A 25462-nucleotide genomic window follows, 5' to 3' on the forward strand; every position below is an offset into this window, starting at 1 on the left:
AAGCTATGAGATAGAGAGACAGAGTGCATACAATCACATATATAAAACATCAGCAAAGTACAATCACACACAAAAAGCAACAGCATAAAATATATTTAGAAATGAAATCATCTATAAGGTAGAAACAAGCATGTTGTGCAAGAAAAGTAGACATTCTTGCAAAATAGAAGTACAAGTTCCTCTTTAGTACAGTATCTGACTTCATGCATCTATTTATTTTATACTTTCAGTCAGTAATATATCCGTCAGTATCATGCAAACAGGTATAAACAGACAGACTGACACTGAACACACAAATCTAACAATCAGTAATAAATTGAGTTCTGCTCAGAGCAGCTGCCACTATGTTCACACTTATGGATATTTGATACACCGTACATAATGTAGACACTATAGCAGTTTGTGGGGGGGAGACCTTCTGCCATGGGAAAAGTCATGTTAAACCAAAAACCTGTCACCAGTGGTGGGAGAAGCATTCAGATACTTTACTAAAATAATAGTAGGAATACCACAGTGTAAAGAATGTAAAAATACTTCATTACATTCAAGATTTTCTGGAAATAAGTTAAGAAGTATTATCAGTACAATATACTTATATTTCAGAATAAAAAGTACTCATGTTGCAGCATTATGTTGTTATGTTTTATGTTATTGCATTATTCTTATTACTGAAACATTAACATGTAAGCAGCATTATGTAGTATGTATGTTGTAGATGGTACTTTTACTACTTGTTTACTACTCTTTGCTAGTTCAGTCTTTTACAATGCATCATATTTTATAAGACGAACATATGTTTTGTGATTTAAATCTCTGAATCTGCAAACTTTACAGTATAAATACAGTAATATTTCCTTCTGAAATGTAGAGAAGTAGAAGTGTAAAGTAGAATATAATAAGAATTACTTTACTCAAGTACAATTACAAGTAACTAAAAACTGTAGTACAAGACTTGAGTAAATGTGTTTTCCATCACTTTCTTTCACACATCCGACTGGACATTTAAGTTTGCTGGCATTACTTTGTGGTTACTGTTTAAACTGTCGGATAGTAGGCTACGTGCACATTTACACTTTATATGTGTGTGTGTGTGTGTGTGTGCTGCTGGTGCATCATGCACTCATTCAAGCATTCTTCAAATTCATTAATGACACATGTGCGGTCAGTTATATAATCCACTTGAGATGATGCAGCTTGTCCAATATGAGCGCAAACAAAGCTGGCGGTTGAGTCCAAATTCCTCCATCTCAGAGTCCTTGAATGGAGGGAAGGAGCGGAAGAGAGGAAGGAGGGGAGGGGAGGGCAACCGGCCGAACAAGGAGCTCTTTATAATGATTGACTCTTTTCACGGTGACTCATCGTACTTCACAGGCCTGTCTGTGGCCTGAGGAGGCCTGCCCTCGGTTTGCTGAATGACACACTGTGTTGTCAGAATGTCAGGATGTCATGTCGGGATGTTTGGAGTGCCCTCGCTCCGACATCATACACACACACACACACACACACACCTCTGCTTCTCTTGTACGCTGTCAATCTCTGCTTCACTCAAATTTTTAGTTCAAACTCACTTTATCTGGCATGGTTATATAGAAGTAAGAGTTCTGCCAAAGCTGGTTGTACAGTTTACAATATTAGATTAAAGAAATAGTTTAAGAAATGTACATATTTGCTTTCTTGTTGGGAATTAGATGAGAAGATTGATACCACTCTTGTGTTTGTGCAGTAAATATGGGGCTACAGCCGGTAGCGAGTTAGCTTAGCTTAGCATAAAGGAGGAGGATGAAACAACTAGCATGGCTTAGGGTTGAAAAAGAAATGAAATATAATATGTAAATTAGTGAGTTATAGAGGTGCTGGTAGGCGGATTTCATTACCTTTGGACAGAGTCATGCTAGCTGTTTCCTCCTGCTTCCAGTCTTTGTGCCAAGCTAAGCTAATTGGGTGCTGGCAGTAGTAGTTACATATTTACTGTACAAATATGAGTGTTATCAATCTCATTTAACTCTTGGCAAGATATCAAATAAACCTACTCCCCCAAATGTTGAACTGTTCCTTTAAGTACAGAGCTTGGGCCAGGGGGCTGTTAGCTTAGCTTAGCATAAAGACTGGAAGGATGGTGAAACAACAAGCGTGGCTCAGGCTTTAAAAAGAACTGAAATATAACATGTCAATTAGTGAGTTGTAGAGGTGCTGGTACGCGGATTTCATTACCTTTGGACAGAGTCATGCTAGCTGTTTCCTCCTGCTTCCAGTCTTTGTGCCAAGCTAAGCTAATTGGGTGCTGGCAGTAGTAGTTACATATTTACTGTACAAATATGAGTGTTATCAATCTCATTTAACTCTTGGCAAGATATCAAATAAACCTACTCCCCCAAATGTTGAACTGTTCCTTTAAGTACAGAGCTTGGGCCAGGGGGCTGTTAGCTTAGCTTAGCATAGAGACTGGAAACGGGGGGAAACAGCGTGGCTCAGTCTAAAGTTTAAAAAATACACCAAATCTAACCTGATTTAAACAAACAAGATACATGTGAATTAGTTATTAGCTTTAGAGGTGCTGGTAGGTGTATTTTTGGACAGAGCCATGCTATCTGTTTCACCCTGATCCAGGTTTTATGCAAAGCTAAGCTAGCTTTTCTCTTGCTTCATCCTAGGAGAAACATGGTTTGGATACGCTTAGAGATATTCTATATTTGTATTATTGTCAACAAATCCCATGAAAAAAACAAAACCAATAATGAATTGATATACAAACAAATCTAAAACCTGAAATATCGTATTCCTCTGTGCCATAGAGCTCCATTGTTGTCCAAAAAGGAAATATAGAGCTGTTTTTTTTTTTTTAACAATTCACACTATATATTTGTGATGTGTTTCTAAAAATAGAATCCGAGGGCCAAAGACAGGATGGGGAAGATGTAATATATTTAGTTGTTTCATGGATTTGTTGACAATTACAAAAAATATAGCTAGAAAACTGGTTTTACAGTGCAAAAAAATTCAAAAAGCCCACTAATGCAGGAATCATTTCCTGGACAAATAAAAGTTAAACAAACCTAATTTCTGTCAAACATGACAGGTGTGTTTCTTCTCTACTTTTACATGTCGACAGCTGTATAATCCAATCAAACATAGAGTCCCAACGACAGCAAACATGAACACCAGTGAGTAGCAGTTAGCAGGTAGACAGTTATTACAGTTTATGGAACTGTTACACATCCTGCCAATTTTTACGGTACAGTGCTTCAGTGTTTTATATCAGAGCCATGTGTAGTAAAAGAGGACTGACTGATGGGTTTGTTTTTTTTTCTGGCAGATTCCCGGAGTTTCCTGGACAGCATGAACCACGCCAGCGGCTCCACAGAAGGAGAGTTGTTCAGATCAGAAGTGTCAGTCAATCCTGCTTCCTGTCAAAGGATCTTTGGCTCCATGTGCTCCGTGTCATCAGGCAGCCCCCTCCCACACACAGACAGGTACCCACACCCCACACATACCTGGTGTGTTTTCAGTGACTATCCAGTAGCGTACAGTGTATTGGCCTGTCCAAGACACCACATGTTGCATTCTTACCATTGTTGGATTAACCTTCTGTGGGCCCCGGGGCAAAAGTTTGTTTTTGGGCCCCTATTGACCCCCACCTGGTAGTACTCTAGACCTGAAATGATTGGTTAATTAGTTGATTGCAGACATTTTCTGCAATTAACTAATCAAACTACTAATAATTGGCAACAATTTTGATAACTGATTAATCATTTAAGTCACTTTTAAGCAAAAAAAAAGCCCAAAATTCACTAGTAGTAGTTTCCCAAATGTGAATATTTGCTAGTTTTCGCAGTTTTTCCATGATAGTAAACTCTACATCTTTGGGTTTTTGACTGTTGGTCAGACAAACAAGTCATCTTTATCTGTTATCTTGAGCTTCAGGGAATAATCATTGGCATTTTTCAATATTTTCTGACATTTACACTTTGCAGTATCCGAGTATCGAAAACTGTCAAGTATTCAAAGGTTATTCTCTGAATTTAAAACAGACTGCCAGCTTTGTTTTATTTAGATTCATTTAAGTTCTTGTTCAGCTGAGGGTGTTAAACCAACATTTAATATTTGAGATGTTTGGCTTCTTTTTGTAGAGAGACATGTTCATATTTCTCAATCTAACATGTCAAAACGAGTATTGTTTTGGTATCGATACCAAAGCTCAAATATCATATTGACGCTAGTATTAACAAATGCCATAAGATACCATCATCCCTATTTGTGTAACTTTATTAGAAACAACATCTCTTTTTTTTCATATCTGTTGGCCAATAAGTAACAAGAAGTGACAGAAATTCTAAAGTCACTGTATGTTTTAGGTTGTTAAGAAACGTCGTCCCAGTTCCATAGTTTGTGCACCAGACCTGTTTGTTTTTCAACCAATTTGTTTTTCCAGTTTGTCCCTGTGGTTGAGTGGTTTGACAAGTAAATAATATTTTGCTCACCATTCTGTACTGTTTTGAGACTAAAAAATGCGCTTCAAATTCTACTGTATACTACAGAAAGTATCAAGTCATTCCTGTCCATATTTCATATTTAATTCCAATGTCTATGTCTTGAAACAAGACAGAATAAAGAGGCTTAATGCACCAGAATTGAAAAATAAAACATGATTTTAGAAAATATCTTTAACCTGCTGATTTCCATTAGAAACAAGTTCTTGCTGGTTTTTTTTTTACATGTTTTGTGGAAATAAGATTTTAAGGACTCAGTCACAAACATTTTTGCAGCAGTGGTTTGAATTTGAAACATAAAATGCTACAGGCATTGACTGCAAAGTGAAACAGTTGTTTGGCTACATGCTGTTTGTTTTAATGCTTCATTTATCTTGTTTAAACTTTTGGAAACATACTGTACCTGATGATAACAACACTGATTAAATCGACACTCTTAAGTCTTTGTTTCCACTTCTAACCCGCTCTCCTTCTCCTCTGCAGCTCCACTCCGCCTCCAGCGTGGCACGACCGGACTCCAAACTCCCAGAACTCCCCGATCCCCCCTCAGCCCTCACCTCCTCTCTCCCTCAGCACTCCCAATGCCCACAGTTCTCCCCGGGGGGTCCCGAAAAGCCTGGGTGGGGGTCCAGGGGTCCACAGGGAGACAGACAGCACAGACTTGTCCTCGTTGTTGTTGGGGAACGGAGGCCTGGACCACAGCCTGCTGGAGGCCATGGAAGGTCTCGGGGGTCTGAGCCTCGGGGGAGACGGGGGCCTCCCTCCGCTGCTGCCTGAGAAGAGGAGAGTGGGTGAGGGGGGAGATCTTGGCTCCCGCTCCCCTTCTCTAAGCGGATTTTCCAGCCCTCACAGTGGCAGCAGTCTCAGCATCCCATTCACATACTCCATGACCCCTGACCCCCTCAGAGGACTCAGTGGGGCCTCGTCGCCCGGAGCAGGTATACAGTCCCAGATAGTCCAAGAATGAGGTCTCGTTATGTCTCTGTGGTACTTACAGATTCACTTTATTCCATCTACCTCTTATATACGATCAGCCATTCTTCATGACATTGGAAATAGTCATGAAGATACAGATGGAGTTGTTGTGGATTTATTCTATTTGTACAATAAAGACATTTTTTAACCTTTATTTAACAAGAATTGTTAGAGAAAATTGAATTTCCTGGGCAAGTTAGGTGGCAATTACAATTAATGCTAATTCAGCTAAGCCCTGAAATGTTTATGAGAGCTGCAACTTTTTCAAATCCCCAATATTTTTCACAGAAATACTGTACACTAAGACTTTAAGAACGCTTCCCAATTTTCCCAATCTGCAAACTTGACCTTGAAAATAATCCAGTTCTGGACCATGTTTTTGCCAAAAGCCAAATAAAAAAAGCTTTCTTTCCCTGGAACTTGCAACGTATCACTCCACACAAACTTCCTCAATTGACCATTGATCAAAACTGGACCACCTCTAAGATAAAACTAAACTTTGGCTCATAGATTTTGTTGGCAGCGCTGCTCATCACTAAGGTTACCTTGTAGACATGACCTTATAGGCATAAACACATAAGTACTTTTAACTTACTGGCTGCACAGGCAACACATGCCAAAATTTCACAGGATCGTTTTCTTTGATTGATGGGTACAACTTCAGTCATTTCGGCCCAAAATAATCACAAACACTAAAACTTTTGCCACCGCTACCAAGGAATAAATCAGTTGAAAGGTTGATATATTTCAAGTCATAAGAAAAGTTATGTAATATTTTGACAAAAATAGTTTTAATATTTCAATAATATTTTGAGACATTTCATATGAAAACTGCTCACTGTGAGGTCTGTGGAGCTGAAACATCCCCTGCTGTTGATTTATTTTGTTTTTTTAAATTCCGCTGCTTTGAACACCACAAAAAAATCCATTGACTTCCTGTATAGGAGGCAGAAATAGCAATAAAACAAAAACTGTGCATGTCTAGATACTATTAGTACTGAGTGAGAAAAATATAGTTTTGTAATTTGGGTGCACTGACCCTTTAACCGATTCTTTTTCACTTTATTTTTCTTTCTGCTGCCTTGTCATATTTGGGATGAAGCCAGACTAAAACCTAACAGAGAGCTTTAATCTGTTTCTTGCAGAGTTTGGCAGTAAGCAGGACACTGTGAAGTTTGTTCAGGACACTTCCAAGTTCTGGTACAAGCCCGACATTTCCAGAGACCAAGGTAAACATTGGTCTTGGACCGGAGAATCTAACAGCCACGTCCAAGCAGATAATACAGTCTTGTGCAAAGCTTGTCTCCATATACAGTATGAACATGATGATTCTAACTTTAGCTTATCTTTGTCTTCATCTATTGCACAGCCATCGCAGTGTTAAAGGACAAAGAGCCAGGTTCTTTCATTGTCAGAGACAGTCATTCATTCCGCGGGGCGTACGGATTGGCTATGAAGGTGGCCACACCCCCTCCATCTGTGATGCAGCAGAGTAAGAAAGGTACATTCAGAATGCAAAAAGAGTTTAACAAAGTGCTCTGTTTTTGCTGGATATGAAATGATGGGTTCACACATTTCCAAGTCAAGTGTTCATATGAACAGTGAAAGAGGTTTTCCTCGCTGTAATCATTCTTCCTGTTCATACTGGATATTAAAAGATCCCCTTCAAATGTGCTTTCAATGTAAGTGATGGAGGCCAAAATGCATTTAAAAGTTGATGTGAAGCTTATATGAGGCTTCATCAGTCTGAGTTAGTCATATCAAGTGGATATCTGACACATTTACAGTCTTTTTAGCATCAAATTCCCTCTTTGTGTTTCCTCAGACAGTGTTTCCCTGTTGAGCTGCAGGTGAAAGTATAGTAACAAAAAAAGGGACTTTGGCACTAAAAAGACTGTAACATTGAAAGATATCTACTTGATTTGACTCATTTGAACGCTGAAGCTTCATATTAGCTTCAGATAAACTTTTAAATACATTTTAGCACAGAAGGAGGACTGTGGATTTTGTCCCCCATCACTTCCACTGTAAGTGCATTATGAAGGGGTCTTCTAATGGTCCGGAAGGAATGAGGAGAAATGATTACAGCAAGAAAAACATGTTTCAATGTTCATTTGGGCTCCTGACTGATGTTTTAAGACACACTTGAAACTGTGAACCCGTCCTTCAAGACTGCATTTTATTCGCTAAATGTATAAATCACATTCAGTGGTGATTTTCATGCAACACAATGTTATTAATTAAACTTCCCAGCTGCTGATATAAGGGCTCATTTAGCAGGATTTTTTAATACATAGACGTATTTTTTTTGTTGTGTCAAAGTTCCAAAAAGTTCTATCTTCCAGCTTAACTATTAACTATGTGTACTGAAGTAGCTCTCTGTGTGTCTGCAGTAGATCTGTCCAATGAGCTGGTGAGACACTTCCTGATAGAGTGCACACAGAAAGGAGTTCGTCTCAAAGGCTGCCCCAACGAGCCCTACTTTGGTGAGAATACTGCTGCTGTATTCAGTGTTTCCTGGATACTTTCTGCCTGTTTGCTTTTGTTTTATCTAATATCTAAATGTGGTTATATCAGATAGTATCAGATATTAACTGACCTTGTGCGGTGTATCTATGCAACCCTGAGAGAAAACATTCACATCTTAAAAGTCACAATAATAAGATGTTAAAGTAGTTAAAATTAAATAATCATTGTGTTCATTTTCATTTGAGCAGTCATAGCAGCTGCAGGGTTGTAAGGTCAGACTCCTTTATTGGGTAGTTTAATCCACAGCAATGCATACTTTAAAAATAATCTCTTTTATCTCATGTTTTGTATGTAAAATCTTCATCTGCAAAGTCATGTGTCTAGATACAAGTCAGATAAATGGAGTGGAGTGAAATTGTAGTGCAGTTTAAGTAGAGAGTAGTGCAAAATGGACTCAACTAAATTACTATTAACTCAAAAAAATATGGAATAAATGAACGTCTTCATCTGTCAATAGTCCACCAGGATGGACTTATTGAGGTTATTACATCTCTGTATCTCAGGGTTTAAATGTATCTCCTCTGCTGCCCTCTACTGGTCAAAACGACGAGGTGCAGCTGGCTCTGTTATTCCTCACATACAGTATAATGAGTCTTAATGGGTCGATTTATAAAATGTTCATTATGAATTTATTTTTTTATTTTTTCTTGCAGGGAGTCTCACAGCTCTGGTGTGTCAGCACTCCATCACCCCTCTGGCTCTGCCCTGTAAACTCATCCTGCCTGATAAAGGTAGGCTGTGTGTGTGTGTGTGTGTGTGTGTGTGTGTGTGTGTGTGTGTGTGTGTGTGTGTGTGTGTGTGTGATATTGATGCAGGGCAATTTTTGCGTAAGGCTTGAAACAGTAACAGAAGTAGAGCAGAGTATCAAACCTTAATTATTACCTTTTGAGGAGCAACTGCAACCGAAAGTTGACACTAAATCTTGAGGTTTAGATTTAATTATTTACATTTCTTTGCACTGAACTCTGTTGAATTATCCCTTAAGGTTAGTTTAATACTCTTTTAAGGCAAAATTCTTGAGCAGTAGCTTGTGTTTATACACTATGGACTGATGCATTTGAGTTTATTTAAGTTTTTGTAGAAAAAACAGATATAACTTAGTTACTTTTAAAAATTGTAATCACAGTTTTATTAACCAAACAGCAATATAATATTGGCCTTGTTATAAAATAACTTAAACCAATACCAACCCTGAATCAGAGGTCTTAAAAATGTTGGATTTCAGTAACATATTTTTCTAATGTAAAAAATATGTTTCCTATTTGTCCTGTATGTTTTTATATGTCAACCTCATCAATTGTAACCAATAAGAGGCCAAAGTCTCTCTTCAATGATGTTTCTTTATACACTAGATTCAAATAAGTTGAACACATTTTCAATAAAAAAAAAAGATATTGAGAAAAACTGCAACTAAATTGGAACTACTTCTGGAATTTGTTAGCACTTCCCAGCTTTACTTGCATGTGTGTGCATGGATGTTTGCCTGCAACTACACACTGCATAGATGCAGTTTGTACACGTCTTGATCAGTGAACTCTGAAGTGTGTTTGCTTTCAGACCCGGTGGAGGATCTGACCGACTCTTCTGCACAGACGGCGACAAACTCAGCAGCTGAACTTCTCAAACAGGGAGCAGGTACAACGAAATCTGTGTATTTGTTTGATTCTTAATTAACCCTGCATGTGTAAAAGTAATTAAGTTTTTATCTGCACACAACCTGCATCACTTAAAAACTCAACTGAAGTTTGTATCAAAACACAAATTTCACAACAGTCTGTTCAGTTCCATCTCAGTTGATAATATCTTGATTTTGTGGCTAACTACTCCTTTAATTTCTGTGTCTGTGTAGCGTGTAACGTGTGGTACCTCGGCTCTGTGGCGCTGGAGTCTCTGACGGGACACCAGGCGGTTCAGAAGGCGACCACGCTGACGCTCGCCATGGACCCTCCGCCGGCCTCCACCGTCGTCCACTTCAAAGTGTCGGCGCAGGGCATCACGCTCACAGACAACCAGAGGAAGTGAGTTTTCCCTGCACGTGCAGCCCAAACACACAGATCCAGATGTGATCTCACAGGAATCCACATGTTCATGTTCACACGGACTCTGTTTCAGCTTCATGTCTGTTTGTTCCTGCAGGTTGTTCTTCAGGAGACACTACGCAGTCAATACAGTCATCTTCTGTTCTCTGGACCCACAGGGCAGGAAGTGAGTACACGTGTCTCCACCTCAGCTGCACAATATTCTTAATTGATATTTTAATTTTAAAAATCCACATGAAAACACACACAGTAATAAACAATCTTACTGAGAGGCTGAAGGGCTCCATCATTTTTGAACGATAATTAAATCCTGGTTGGTTGCATTCTGAGTCATTCTCATGACTATTATGATTTAAATTGTGTTTCTAAAGGCATAAAATTTTGCAGGACAACTCAAAGCTGATTTGTGCTTTCAAAAGTTTTGGCTTTTTCTGTAAAATAAGCCAGTCCTACAAGCGACCATTTACAGAAAAAAAAGGTGTTGCATATGATAAAAAACTATTTTTGGACCTATAAAATTGTTGAAAACTAAAGATATTTGCTGTATGAGGGGAACAAAACAAAAAAATAATTTGGAACCAAGGAATCAATGAAAAAATAAAACTACTCAACATTCATGTCTGTCTGTCAGTCATGGTGTTACAGTGCTTTGTCTTTCATGCAAAATTCACTAAAACATATTGTTGTTTCTGAAATTCCTTTTATAAGTACATATAACTTTAGATTCTGAGGTTTTCATGCAGTCTCTTTTCAAACATACCACAAAAAGGTTATAATGTATATACGGCATTTACATATTACATAAGGTGATTACATAATATTACAAACATTACAAAAATTATTATTTGATAAGTCACATAAGTGGTTTAAGTAGTGTTTTAAGTGTTATTATCAGAATGTAGTCAGAAGAGAGGCTGTTATTTGTACATTTATATTGAATGACATATTGAGGTATAATATTATATACTAATGAATGCAGTGACAGACAGTAATAGTGTGATATCGTGTCGTTCTGTCACAAACAGATGGACGAGAGGCAGCAGTTCCACTGCAAAGTAAGTCCCTTTTTATTCATGTTTTGTTTCTTTACTTCTCTTTTTGTCTCGTGATGATGTTTTGTATTCATTTAATGTCTGGAGTCTGGTCAGAGGTCTCAGGAAGATCATAAGACCGTCAGAGGCTGTGACCTGCCACATGTTACAGTTTGGAAATGGGTATATCGTCATTTTATATTTGACAAAGAGACAAAGGTCTGAACAACAAATATGTTTCATGAACCAGACTGTGCATGGCCTTAAAGTGACTCATCACCTAAAATCTTTCTCTGAGTATCAGCTTGAAAGGTTTATCATGTCAGTCACAATAGATTCCAGTGCCGAAAACGTTTCACAGTAGAGAAAGTATCAAAACATCCACAGAAACCTCTCAAACCAGTTCTACAACAGAATCAGCTTCTCTGTTGTGCATCTGTATGCTCCCTGCGTACCAAACACTATAAAATATGTCAGTGCTTACATGGTGTAACCCTCCTGGAAGCTTTAAATCCCTGTTGAAGGAAACATTTTGAGCATTTAAATGAAGGGTATTTGTTATATTTGAGTGTTAGTAACATACTGAGCATACAGATGGGCAGCACAGAAGTGGATTAGGAGTAGTTTCTGGGTATTTGAGATAAGTTTAAGAAAATTCAAGTACACCAGAGTCTACAAGCTTTTTCCAGCCACGTTTCAAACCTGCAGAGGGAGGGAGGGGTAGTTGATAATCAGGGACTCAAGGACAGATTTTGGGTGTCGTTTTAATTTAGTAAGAGAATCAACCTCTACATATAAATATCCCTGTTTATCTCCATCCCTTTCCTGCAGGATCTTCGGATTTGTAGCCAGGAAGTCTCAGAGCGAGACCGAAAACATGTGTCATCTGTTTGCTGAGCACGACCCCGAGCAGCCGGCGAGCGCTATCGTCAACTTTGTCTCAAAGGTCATGATCGGGTCACACAAGAAGTAATAAGGAGAACTCACTGCTGAGCGAGGAACCTGGACTGGAGGGGGGTGGGGGGGGATCAGCTTCCAACCCCGACTTCATATAAATATGAATGTGGACCACCAAGAGCCAAAAAAACTAAAAACACTCCAGCACCTGGTCCTTGGTTGAGTTGATCCTGCAGAAAATAAGCGTGTGTGCATTTTGTACTGACTGCACTGCAGGATGCTGCCACCAGGGGGAGTCGAGACTGTCGTGTATAAAGTTCTGCAACTCATCAACAGGAGGCTGCAACTACTCTGGAGCTTTTTATAAAATATGTATAAAATCATTGACACTTTTTCCACAGAGGATCTAGTCTGTAAATTGGATTTTCTCACTTTATGACTACTTTATCAGACCTGTATTGTCAAACGTATTCTAAATGTATCACATTGACTTCGCTTGTTGCTGGCAGTCACAGCTGGCAAAAAATAACACACTTACTTCTGATAAAAACCTGGAGATAATTCTGCAGATCAACATATATTTCAAGGTATGATTAGAATTCTTTTTCCACATTGGTTGAAATGTGTAAATCAGACCACAAACCTATTTTTATATATATGTCAAAACCAACCATACTGTCACATGACAAAGCCAATCATGTGGTCGCCTTGTACTGCCCATGTGTTTATATATTGCTCAAAGTATTTATCCCTTTTTACAGATGTGTAAAAGTTTTTGTTTTTTTTTCCCCCCTAAATATACTTGTCATATATTTTTGTATATTAACACATACTGTACATTAAGGTTAAAAGTCAGTGTACCTCAGAATTTATGCAATTATGTCACATATTGTATTATTGTGGGAAGAATTTGATATAGTTTTTCGCGTGGTTGTAAGATACTACATACTTGTTATATTACTAATATAGTTGTTAATATGTTCCTTTACCAGTAACACCAGTATAGGTTCCTGTACAGTTATTGTGCCATGAAAAGAGTCACTCTGAATTTAATTAGAGATAAAAACACTGTTATGTCTGAATTATAGTCCACATCTGTAAGGTTTTGTTCACCCAATTTACACAACAATACATTTTCTCACTTAACTCCAGTGGTATCTATAGTTTAGACAGTTTAGATTGTATCTATGCAGGTTTTGAAATATCTATCTCTTAGATTTCTGCCTCAACTCCACTACAATGGAGGTGAATGACACTCAAACCCCTGTAAGATGTCATTTACTGCATTAACTGATGTTTTTGGGTCACTCGGGGGCAGCTGAACAAGCTGAAAACAAACCTTATCACCTTTTATGGCGGACAGTTATCTGCAAATGGTTGTCTATTTACAGTAGACAAAGAGTAACATTAACGTTCATTTTTCTGGCCGTTTGATGATTGTAAATCCAATATTCACCCTCCTTTTAGCCTGTGGTTTGGTCTCCACCAGCTCCTGAGGAAAAATGTCTGGCTGCGCTTTTTTTTTTTCACCAGCTAAAATACCAACATCCTATGTACACTTTGGTAATAAGAGGTCTACTCTTTTACAACAGAATGGCTGAAACTGGCCGTCATGGTCTGTCAGCTCTCTGACCAGATTATATTCTCACATTTCTGTGTGGGACAACAAGATTTTTTGCACCCACAGCCTTTTCCATCTTCTGGTGTTTTTTTTTAACCATGAAGAATTGCCAGTGCCGTCTTTTGTGATAAACCGAACTACATTATCGTCAAAAGAGCTGGCTGTGTCAGGGTTTTTTTATATATATTCTCTTGGTGTTTTCCTTCCCTCTGGCTTCATGTTGGCCACGTAAACCTAATTTGCCTCTGCACCGTTCCCGTCATGAGCCTAACTTTGTCTGGCTGCTGTTTGGTGCTTGGGATGGCTGCATACAGCGGGTTTATCACAGCCTGTATTAAAAGGCTGCCTGCTGCAGCTGGAAAAGAGGTCGATTAGAGTGGAGATGCAGGCTGGAAAAACCAAAACAATGATCCAAAATAGAATAAAACACACTTATTTCACTGTAGGTTTGCCTCTACCAGTGACTCATTTACTCATTTGATCATTTATGTACATAAAAATACTGATTATTGCTTTAAATATACTATACTGTATGTTCAGTGTATCTTTGTACACCAATGAAATTCCACTTACCTCCATTATATTTAGATGGAGGCCAAAACTATCTCCATGTCTAGATACCACCAGAGTTAAGTGAGAAAATATGACTTTCTTTTGTAATTTGGGTGAACTGACCCTTTAAAATCAAAAGTATAGTTCCCAGGTTTGCCAATAGATGGCAGTAATCGGCCACCAAATTTCACACTGCGTGCTGGATCCCAGTATGGATGAGTGGAGCGTGTACAGAACTTTATGGTATTTGACAAAAAATTCACCTTTAGGATGGAATATTTGTTTGATTTTTCAGCTTTTCTCTCCTGTCGTAAACACACTGGTTTTATACGAAGAAACAGTTGCAGATTAATCAGAGCAGGTCCACACATGAAGCAAGAAAACACCCTCTTGAATAAACTCAACGATGTCAAAGTGCGTCCGAGCTTGTGTGTGTGTTTGAGAAAGAGGAAGAACATCTCAGGGTGGACACATGACAGGACGCTTTGGTTTTAACGAGCCTCCAGGTGCCTCGTAGATCCGCTGACGGCTGTCTGTCTCCGTCCTCTGTGTCCTGGCTGAGACTTTTACAGGCCAGATCATCAGATATCAGGTTTGAATGAGGCTCTATTCAGGATCCTGGTCTCTGCGGAGAGCACGGAGGAACTGGAAGTGGGACAGAGACGTGAGGACGCATCACAGTCCTGCAGTCCCGGCCTGGCCAGGAGAAAGAGGGACAGCGTGGAGGGTGGGGGGTATAGCGATGGTGTGTGTGTGTGTGTCTGCGTGGGGGGTGGGGGTGACGGAGGTGGTGGTGGGGGGGGGGGGGTGTCGGTGGTGGATGACCTCACCATTACGGGAAACTTTCCCACAGCCTGCACACAAAGAAGGCCGTCAAAAGGTAAAAGGATGAGAAAGAATAGAAATTTAACACAGTGTGTAAAAAAAAAAAAAAAAAAAAAAGGAGGCAAAGTGCGGAAGAGCGGTTAGTCGATGAGAAAGAGGCTCTTTCGGAGGGGGAGTTGTCTCCTCTTTTCAGCGCTTCAGAGATTTTCGGGGTTGATAGAAGCTCTGAGTTTGCTCAGAAAGGCTGGAGAGAGAGTCTGCTCACAGGAGCAGCCCTCAGTTTGGCTCCTGTCCCCTCTCTGCTGAGTCACCTGCCGCCATTTTGTCCCCTAGCTGGACCTCTGCTTGCACTTCCTGCTGCACTTCCTGTCAGACGGGCCCACCAGCACCTGGTGGCCCAGTGGTTTCCACAGCTGCTGCCGCCGCCGCTGCTGGACGACATCACATTCCTGGCATTGCTCGCTCCGAATGGTGTTTGGAAATCCAAAGGCCGGCTTCCGTTTGGGAATGCCTCCCTCACAGAGTCCCTCTCAGCCTCTGATCCCCGGCCTCCTCTCACTTTATTTGAGTTAGCTATTTAAAGCCCATGCTAAGTGCGCTGCTGGTGCTCTGGCTGCACAGGGGAGCAAACACACACTCCATCTCACACACTAAAACCACACCGGCCCACAAATAATCCCTCTCCTATTTTTAATTCGGTGGGTTGAAGGGACGCAGCATGCAGGGCCGACTGCGAGCAGCCGCACAAATTCACAGATTTTCTTTTTGATTTTCTCCTTTGATGCTTTATTATCGCACCACATTCGGTTAAATTTTGTAATTATCACCATGTGACATATGCGATGTGATTTATTTATGGATTGCAGACACAAAAAAACAAAATCCATCCAAGAGGAGAACTGGTGTTAAAGTGAAAACATTTATATCCCACATGGTCCCAAGATGTTAGAAGACAAACATAAAGAAGACATTTGACATAAAACTAACAATCAAATCCTGAAATCCAAAAACACATCAACACAATTTAATGTGGCCATTATCATACTGGGTGTTATTGCAATAATAGTCACAAAGATTTTTGCTTTGCAGTGAACATTGTTTATCATGAATGTCTCTCTAGTTCTGTGTTTAAGTATAATTTTAAAGCCTAATGTCACTCCAATACATTTCTGAGGAAAAATGGTGTTTAAATAGCAGATTAACATTTTACTGTTTATAAAATATGATATATTGTTATATTATTATAGATTAAAAGGGAAACATTTGTAGTTAAAATCAGCTCCACCTTGATGAGCAACAACATTAAAATACTGCTTACATATTAATCCGTTAGTAAATATAATTAAATTACATAATAAGAAATATTCTGAAATGTGCATTTCTGCATCGTGCTTTTATTTTGATACTTTAATCATTTTACTTCCAATACTGACATTCATACTTTTATCTATTTAAGGTTTTGAGTACAGGGCTTTTTTTTTTTTAACAGTCACTTTTACATCTTTCTCCACCGTTTATGGTTGGTTGACAGAAAGATATCGACAGAGATTTAGCAAAAAAAAAAAAACCTGCACACAGTTGATCAATCACTTTACTACAGATGTTTCAGTCTTCAGATCTTCATCATTTTAAAATTTCTGATCATCATCCTTTTTTTGTTTGTATACATGTAATTTGTAGCATTTTTTTAAAAAAAATCTTTAAAATATATATTGTTTAAAACATTTATTTGATCCCTTTTAATTCCATTTTTTTAACCATGCTGTTTCTACTGAGGCACCTACCGCTTTAATATCTCTGCTTGTTTTACTATTAGGGCTGGGTGGGGTGTCCTGGCAGTCGAGTGGTTAAGATGCATATCATATAACCGCAACGTCCCCGGTTCAATTCCACTTACTGTACCCCTCTCTCTCTCTCTCTCTCTCTCTCTCTCTCTCTCTCTCTGAGCCTGTGTTTCCTGTCTGTATCTAAAATCTGTCAGCTATGCAGGAAAGGAAAAATTAGAGAAAAAAAAAAAAGCAGAAATGATGGTCGGGCCATCTGATACAGTATTTGTCAACCAATCTGATATTAGTCTGTTTACATCAGAGTAGCTGCTCCTTTAATATGAACAGTTGCATTGAGGGTAATGTAATGCAGGTGATGCAGGATTGCTTCATTGCAATGTTGAATTTACAGGATTTTTTTTTTGTGTAATTTGATAAAGTATCTTGATTTCTCTGATATTTCACCCAAAAATAAACGGTGTCTCAATTGACATACCGTTGATCTCTCACCCCTTTTTTCCCTCAACACACAAATGTGTACTTGTATGGGCAGGAAATCAGTGTTACTCAATATCACAGAGCAACAGCTCGTTTTAGATTTATGTGTTGGACTTTTTGACACTTTGAACAACAGCGAAACATGAACGCACCGCAGAAATATGTTTCTAATACACCAAGGCATCACAGACTCCCACACACACACACCCTCACACATACATACGCCTCAAGCATACTCCATGAACGACACACACACACACACACACACACATTTGCATGCCAATCAAGATTTCTGGCCTACGTGCTCTCAGGCACATGCTGAGAAAGCAATGCCTTTATGGCCCGCCTCTTCATTGCATTGTCAGTAGTATAACTGACTGAAACACACTGTTTCAGACACACACACACACACATACAGATGCACACACACACCCACACACACACACACACACAAAAGACCAGGGTACTTGGATATCAGCGTCAGTCTTAATGAACCTGTCTCCAGGGGGCGGGGCCGGGGTAATGTCCCACACAAAGAGCTCCCGCTGGGCCACCGAGCCAACCAGAGGCCAACAGATTAACTTGCATTACATCAGCATCCCCACAATACACCTAATGAGGGAGGGATTATGTGTGTGTGTCACTGTGTGTGTGTGACAGTGTGTGTGTGTGTGTGTATGTGTGTGTGTGTGTGTGTGTGTGTGGACCAGGTATTCCTCATATTGTGGGGACGTAAATCTGTTTACACAGTCATGTTGTGGTGAATCGCCTCCCTTATGGGGACAAAAAGCAAGTCGCCTTAATGTAAATTAGTAATTTTAGGGTGAAGACTTAAAGTTAAGGTTAGTTTAGGGTTATGTTAAGGTTATGTTAAGGTTAGGGTTAGGCATGTGGTGGTTACAGTTAAGGTTAGGATGAGTCTCCAGGAAATGAATGTAAGTCAATGTAATGTCCTCTGAAGTGATAGAAACATGACTGTGTGTCTGTGTGTGTGTGTGTGTGTGTGTGTGTGTGTGTGTGTGTGTGTTGGCTCTCATGCCATTGCATCACTAATTAGATGCGATGACTCACTTTTGCTGATTCAGGGTTCAGCTATGCGAGCACGGACGTGCACTCGGACAGACACACATATTAGCACATATTCAGTGTCCTTAAAGCTGCACCAATCAATATTTTTCTATTAACAGTGGATCAAATCAATACAATATGTGTTATGTAAAAGGAGGTTTCTTCCATTTTTTCCCATTAAAAAGTGTTTTTGGAGGTGTTTTTCCTTATTCAAATCGAGGGTCTAATGATATACTGAACTGATTTGTGATATTGGGTTATATAAATAAAAATTGACTTGACTTCATTTAACATTTAATTAAAAATAATGTTGTTGACACTAATTTATTCGGTCAAATGGAATCAAATCTGTGCTTGAATTGGTACGTGATCTATTTAAATTAAGTGGATAATGTTATCAATTTGTATTTGTATCAATTAATCTGGTATGGTTATAATTATTATTACACGCAAAGTTATTACAGTACGTGGGTGCAGTATTAGATGTTATGAGGATTTATTGCAATTAGCCTTCTATTCATCCAACATTGTTTTGATATACAGTAAAACCTCAGCTGTTGTCAGGAGGCCAAATACTTTTGTTGGGAGGTTGAATTTGGCCCACGGGGCCGTTATTTCCCCGTCAGCAGCCTATCACCATGCAGTGAAAGGTTATTATTAACATTTCAGGTGTGCTCACCTTCAGTTTTACCTCCAAACAAAGCGGTTTAGATAATCCGAATAAGCCGTCGGTTTGTTTACGACCTGTAAGATTGTCTTACCGCTCATGTTTCCCGTTTTGTGGTAACGTTGCCACCGTGTTCCCAGATCAATTAACTTGATGAGCATAATGTTATTATAACTGACAGAAATTATGGGAAAATAACAGTAGAGTTGCAATAAACTTGAATTTTCATTTTCTGGAGTTTTTTTGTATGAGAAAACTCTGTTTAAGTGTGTTTTTTATGTGCCTCTTTGTGCTGTTTCCTGCTTCTGTCCACAGTGTTTTAATAGACCTGATGTATCTCTGGTTCACGTTTCAGCTATGTTTTTTTTCCATCTTTAGTTTCAGCCTCCTTCTTTCTCATTTTCTCTTTTATTTCCTGAATTTTATGTGGTTTCTCCCACACACTTAGAAACTTTACAAAATGTGAGAAAGTGTTGAAGGGGTACTTGTGTCTCCTATAGAGAAGGACACATGCTGCCTGTTCTAAGTTCATCTTTCTTTTTTTTTTTGTATCATCTGTATTCTCATTCAGCATTTCTACCTCGACAGCGAGTAAGAATGCAATGAGTTTGTGGATGACCCAGATTTCTATCTGCTGTCAAGGAAAGAAAGCAGAGCATAAAAAGGCAGTTGGGACAGAGGGGGGGGGGGGGGGGGACTTAGAGCCAAATTAACAAATAAGATCTATGAATTAATTAATTGGTGAAAGAAACAGAACAAGACCACAAACAAACTGTGAATGGAGGGAAAAAAGAGGGTGAGCACAACTGATAAAACGAGAAGGGCAGACAGAAATAGAACAGGGTCGTTTGGGATGGCTGCACAATGGGCACCAGTGTGGAGAGTCTCCAGGATTCGGCGCTCGCTGCCCCACATCTTTCGTAACACACCCCTCAAATTTAACCAGGGGTTGCCCGGGGTAACCGGGGAGAACGAAGGGACAAAAGGCATCCGACAGCCCCCAGAAACCTCTACTGTCTGCCTGTCTCCTACCACAATCGAGGATCATTCTTACGTGGGTGCAGTTCATGTTGAGGAATGATGTTCCTCTTCTCAGTTAGTAAAGGCCTCAGTATGACTTAAAGGAAGTGCTTGTCGAACGTCTAAAAGCGTCTAACCGGCCCCCCCTTCGTCTCCCATCATTCCCATGTCAGCGGATGGGGGGCAGTTTTTTCAATCACGCCCGCTTTAAGCAGCGAGTGGACAGGTGTGTGGAGGTGAGGAAGTAGGCAGGGTCACTTTTCATGTGCACAACAAAGTGCAACACTATCAAGAGCTCAAAGAGTTTGCAGGTATGAACATGTTTGATATCGTCGAACAATACATTGTGCAAAATAGTACGTTTGAAATATACTGAAACTAATTTTTCTATCAGGCTCTATTCTAAATTTTGAATAACTACCACAGATACCTGAGATTTGGTTCTGCTACCAAAATGATCATTTTCCTGATCCCTTTTTTGAGAAATATAAACACACATTTTCAACAAAAACCTTTTTTTTCAGTTAAGCAAATAAGCCAAAGTTCTTAAATGTCAAATCTGTCTAAACACAATCAGAAGCCCATGAATGTTGCCTAAATAAAATCATTTCAAATGGCCAAAATTTTTTATTAAAACCAAGAATTATCTGATTAAGGTTTGATATCCAGCCGTAGCCTCCACGTTCTGAGATGTCTACTTTAATCTGTTTTAAACTGTTAATTCTTCTTTTCCCAGCGCCAATTTTATAATAAGTTCCATCGTTATAGAAGTTTGCCGTCTCAATATTTTTGGGGATTGTGGAAGAAAAGATGCTCATGAGAATTTTTTGCCTTTGGTTCGGTTTGTCTGCCTTGGTCTGCCTGTCAAGATCATCATTAATCATCAATATTTCCAGTTATGTTTTAAATCTAGAGGTATGGCTGTCATCATATTGCAGAAGAAACTCACTCTTCTGGTTCCAGTAGCTTTTATTTTGTATCTCCGACAGATGACATCCAGCTGCAGCTTCAGTTGATGAAACTATTTGACTAATCATCAGTTTTCAGTTCGTGCTGTTTTTGCTGATGTGTGCACATAAGAAGATAAAGTGTAGGAGTGTGAGTGAAGCGCAGCATGATCGCTTAATTTGTTTAGAGTTTCCCCTAAAATCTTAAAAAAGTATAATTTGGTGTTACAGGAGGACAGGTCACCGAAACACCCCCTCAAAAATAATCACACCACATCCACATGACTTGGTTTGTGAAGAAGCAGTGTAAACTGGGAGGTTGTCTCACAAATTTAGGATTACTAAATTATCAGGATAATTTGCAAAACCCCCTCAGATTCTATAAGTAAATCTTCTGAAGTATAAATAGCTCCTCTGGGTTTTACTCGTTGCGTTTATCCAGCTAACTTAATAATCCTGCCTTGTGAGACAGGCCTCAGGCATGATTCAGATCAAAGAAAACAAACTACAGGCGTGAGTGTGTCCTTATTCTGCTGTCAGCTGCTCCGGAGCTTCAAGTTTACTGAGGTTTACCATGATAATTACCAGATGTGTTCCTGAAATGGCTAATTTGTCTCACAAAATCGTACACGAGGCTACTGGATTATAGCTCCTCTCTTTCTGACCTCTACTTAGAATCCGACGTCTCGTTTTTACCTGGAACAGCTAATTGTGTCAGACAGGACTGATGAAATCTCATGGCCGTCTTAGTTTTCTCATTACTGAACAGAGCCGAGTATTCAGGCTGAGTTCAGGCAGTGTCAGCTGTCAGCGGCTCTGTCTCCACGCTGCCAGCCCGGCCCTCCTCCTCCAGACTCCCTGGCTGTGTGTGCTATGATGTCATGGTGCAGCGGGGGTGTGTTCGGGGGTGTGTTTGGGGTGTTGGGGGTGGAAGGCGTGGGGGCAGGATAACAATGATGGCTGAACCCTTGACCTTCTGGTCGTGACCTTCTGGTGAGGAGTCAGCGGCCGGGTGAAGCCTCTTTGCGGCAGCGGGGGAAGACCCTCACGTGGCGACTAGCGTACTGTTAGCATTAGCATGGGCTAATGACCCGGGGTCTTGACCTCGAGGCCAGAAGGTCAGGGGAAGACCCTGAGCCAACACCTCCTTCCCTGAGTGCTCACATCTGCATATAGAGCCCAGTAAAATGCATTCCTGCTCAAAACCACAAAGCGAAAGAGAAAAACAGAAAAACACAGGTAACTCGATGCACATTCACACACTTCGGCTCATACACTCATTCAAATACAAATACAGGAATGCATGCATGCACACACAATCCCATCCAGGTAGAGTTACCTCTAACATAAACATCTACACACAAAGAAAGCAACACGCCCTCTTGGGGACACATTCCTGTATCCTGAGCCCTGCCATAGATAAGCGTCTTGTGTGACCGGGACACATAGGCTGAGTTTGGGCTAATTCAGCACCTGGGAACCCCTCCGCTCTCTTCCTCCACCCCAATCTAACTCCCTCTTTGGGAACAAACCCAGCCTTGTGCAACTCCCAACAATGTCAGTGACACTCTACACTGCCCCATTGCCACTAATTGTTAGCTCACAATGCTTCCTGGTATTGTGTTAAACAATGCCCACTCTGAATAGAGAGTCTAACCTACTTGTATTGTCGCTAATTGGTTTCTTGAGAGGAGTAGAAAATGGGGAGAGAAAGGGAGAGAGGAGATGTTGGTAATGGACTGCAGTTTCATTGGAGTCGCCAGTAAATAGAGTTCACAAAGGGCTTTGTGAGGTCGAGGGCCGAGGGTCGGAGGTGAAAAAGAAGAGGTGCACCTGCACTCTCCACAGGCCGACAATGAGCTTATTCAGCTGCTCTGCCCAGCAGGACGATGGAGGACGGAGGCAGTGGCTGTCCCACAGCTCTGGAGAGACAGCCAGACACACACACACACTCAAACACACACACACACACATACAACACACACACACACACACACACACACACACACACACACACACACACACACACACACACAGACACACACAGAGTTAAACAGAGATAAATAAAAGAGAGAGAAAGAGGGAGGTCGTACAAATGGCTGCCCTGCATCTTTACATCTTAAAGTGATGCAACTATTACTGTATTGTTCTAGGCAATAAATGTGAAGACACAAATCATACAACAATAACAAGAAGACAAGACAAGACAAGACTGGAGTGGAAGAACAGGGAAGAAGAGAAGACAAGAGTGGCAGAAAAGAGGAGAGTGGGAATTAGAAAAGTGGGAGAGGGAAGTGAGAAAAGAAAAGCAGAAGGGGAGGAGAGGAGAAGAGAAAACTGAAAGAAGAAGAAAAGGACAAAAATTAGAAGAAGGGAAGAGTATAACTGAGAAGTAAAGGGGGAGGATGGGGAGGAACAGAAGAGAAAAGTGAAAGAAAAAAGAAGAAAAGAGTGGAAGTGGATGAAAAAGGGAAGAAGAGGAGTTAAAGAAAAGGGAAGAAGGGGGGGGAGCGACGACGGAGAAAAAGAGTTTGGAAAAAAAGACAAAAAAAGGAAAAGGCAAGAGAGTGAAAAGACAGAAGAAGAAGAGTGAAAGGGGAACAAGAGAGGATAAAGAAAATGGCAAAAGGAGGTAAAACTGACAAAGAACAGAAGTGTGGGAGGAAAGGGTAAAAAGAAGAGTGGAAAGTGGTGAAAATGGGAAGAAAGGAAGAGTGGAAGAAAAAAGGTAAGAGATGGGAAGAAGTGAAGAGAAGAGGAGTAGAAGAAAGGGGGAAAGAGAAGAAGAGAAGGGGGGGAAAGTGGGAGAAGAGAATGGAAGAGGCAGAAAATGGGAAGAAGAAATGAGGGAAATTGGAAGTATAGAAATGGGAAGAAAATGATGAGAGAATTGTGGAAGAAAAAGGAAGTCAAAGGAGGGAAAACTGCCAAAAGTGGAAAAAAAGAGTTGAACAAAGAGAAGAGAAGAGAAGAAGAGGAAAGAAGTTAAGTGTCCAGCTGACTGAGGTAGAGGGGGGGGACACAGATATGACCCACTTACAAACAGGTGTGTGTTGGGAGTGTGAGAAAGAGTGAGTTAAAGGCGAACTCTTTTGTCTTTCTCTTCATGTGTTCATGTATCATGAGTGTATCCTGTATGTGTGTAAATGTGCATGTGTTGTCTGAGTGCATCTCTGTGTGAAATTGTTTTCTACGAACATTTGTTTGTTTGTGTAATCTGTGCCTACACGTGCATATTTTTGACAAATATTTGTGTTGAGTTACGTATGTGACCACAGGTATTTAACCTGAAGCTTTGCAGCCATTAATTTAATCAAAACACTTTAATGAGTGGGTGATACTTGAAGATGTGTTGTGTCACTTCAACAGAAATCAACTGTGTTTATAATTGTGTTTATAACAGACTATTTCTCCTGGAAGACATTCAGAGTTTTGCACTGAGTTGTATACAAAATGCTATAAATAGCTGTGAAAAATAATGAAAAACGTTTAAACCCTTTGAACTCAACAGAACTGTATGTGATGTCGGAAAGGGGTGAAGGGAGGAGGTTTCCAAAGAAATGCGACTGTCCAACAATACCAACATACATGCAGGACTGTATACACATCATTAACATACCTGTGTCACATAAATTGTAATTACAACAGTTAAGCACAGTTGGTGGTGGCCCAAACTTTCACCTTTTCCACTTGGTCTTTGTATCACGCAGATGTTACAGTTAAAGGCCGGATATCGTCCAAAACGGACGCGCGCACAGTTAAGTTTATACTACATTGTGCGCCTGCATGCACAGATGTGTTCACACGTGTGGATCACATGTATGATCCATGTGGTCATAAACTCTATAGTGTGAAAGGTGTCACTTATGGTGATGAAACCACAGAAAACTATCATCCAACTGCATTTCTACAGAGATTTTTAGCCTTTTTTAGCTAATTGTTTTGGTTTTACAGCCCATTTAGGCCGTATTCATATTATCTTAAGCTAATTAGCATAAGAAAATGCAGCTCTCTGATTTAAATCAAGAGACCATTGTGTTGGCACAGCAGGGTTTCGAACTGAGAGGACTTCCACAAAAAAATGAACCCGGCTCGACTTTTGCCAAAAGTATAATGCAATGTCATTCAGAAACACATTGTGCTGGTCAATCAAATATGAGCAAGCACACATTGCTGATTTAGTACTTTGTAACATTCACAGTCTACTGTTTATCTTGTAATTGTCAAGACCAGTGGCGGCTGGTGACTCAAAAAATTGGGGATGACAGGAGGAAAACCAACATGGAATCTTACAACAAAGCAGATCATACTATAACATTGTCCCCCATCTGATGAAATCGGAGGGGTGGGGAGGGTAATTTTATATGCCAATAAAACAATTTGCTTTCAAAAATAAAAGCCCCTGAGTGGTGAAAAGGCTGCTTCTTTAAAGACATTTAGCATATACATATTGTTTCTAAACAAAGAAGAGCTCATTTAAGCCATGGAGTGGTTCAGAATGTGTAATTTTAGTGAAATTCAGATTTATAGTATTGTTCTA

At 39.9% G+C, this 25462-nt stretch overlaps 1 protein-coding gene across 3 annotated transcripts in view; it reads left to right on the forward strand.

Moving 5' to 3' along the window:
- The window catches only part of LOC122988494 (tensin-3-like), a 59751-nt gene extending 45203 nt beyond the window's left edge, over positions 1 to 14548 (forward strand). For 2 of the 3 annotated variants that reach the window (XM_044360832.1, XM_044360834.1), the window contains 11 exons: positions 3314 to 3470; positions 4971 to 5425; positions 6608 to 6691; positions 6832 to 6963; positions 7856 to 7948; positions 8645 to 8722; positions 9549 to 9626; positions 9841 to 10009; positions 10128 to 10196; positions 11056 to 11085; positions 11893 to 14548. In XM_044360832.1, coding sequence (XP_044216767.1) covers positions 3314 to 3470; positions 4971 to 5425; positions 6608 to 6691; positions 6832 to 6963; positions 7856 to 7948; positions 8645 to 8722; positions 9549 to 9626; positions 9841 to 10009; positions 10128 to 10196; positions 11056 to 11085; positions 11893 to 12034 — 1487 coding nt within the window. In that variant the 3' untranslated portion in view covers positions 12035 to 14548. The remainder of the gene's footprint in view (positions 1 to 3313; positions 3471 to 4970; positions 5426 to 6607; positions 6692 to 6831; positions 6964 to 7855; positions 7949 to 8644; positions 8723 to 9548; positions 9627 to 9840; positions 10010 to 10127; positions 10197 to 11055; positions 11086 to 11892) is intronic. The other variant, XM_044360833.1, reaches the window with a different exon arrangement.
- The last annotated feature ends 10914 nt before the right edge of the window (positions 14549 to 25462 follow it).

Source organism: Thunnus albacares, chromosome 9 (assembly GCF_914725855.1).
Source record: "Thunnus albacares chromosome 9, fThuAlb1.1, whole genome shotgun sequence".
Classification (NCBI taxonomy): domain Eukaryota; kingdom Metazoa; phylum Chordata; class Actinopteri; order Scombriformes; family Scombridae; genus Thunnus; species Thunnus albacares.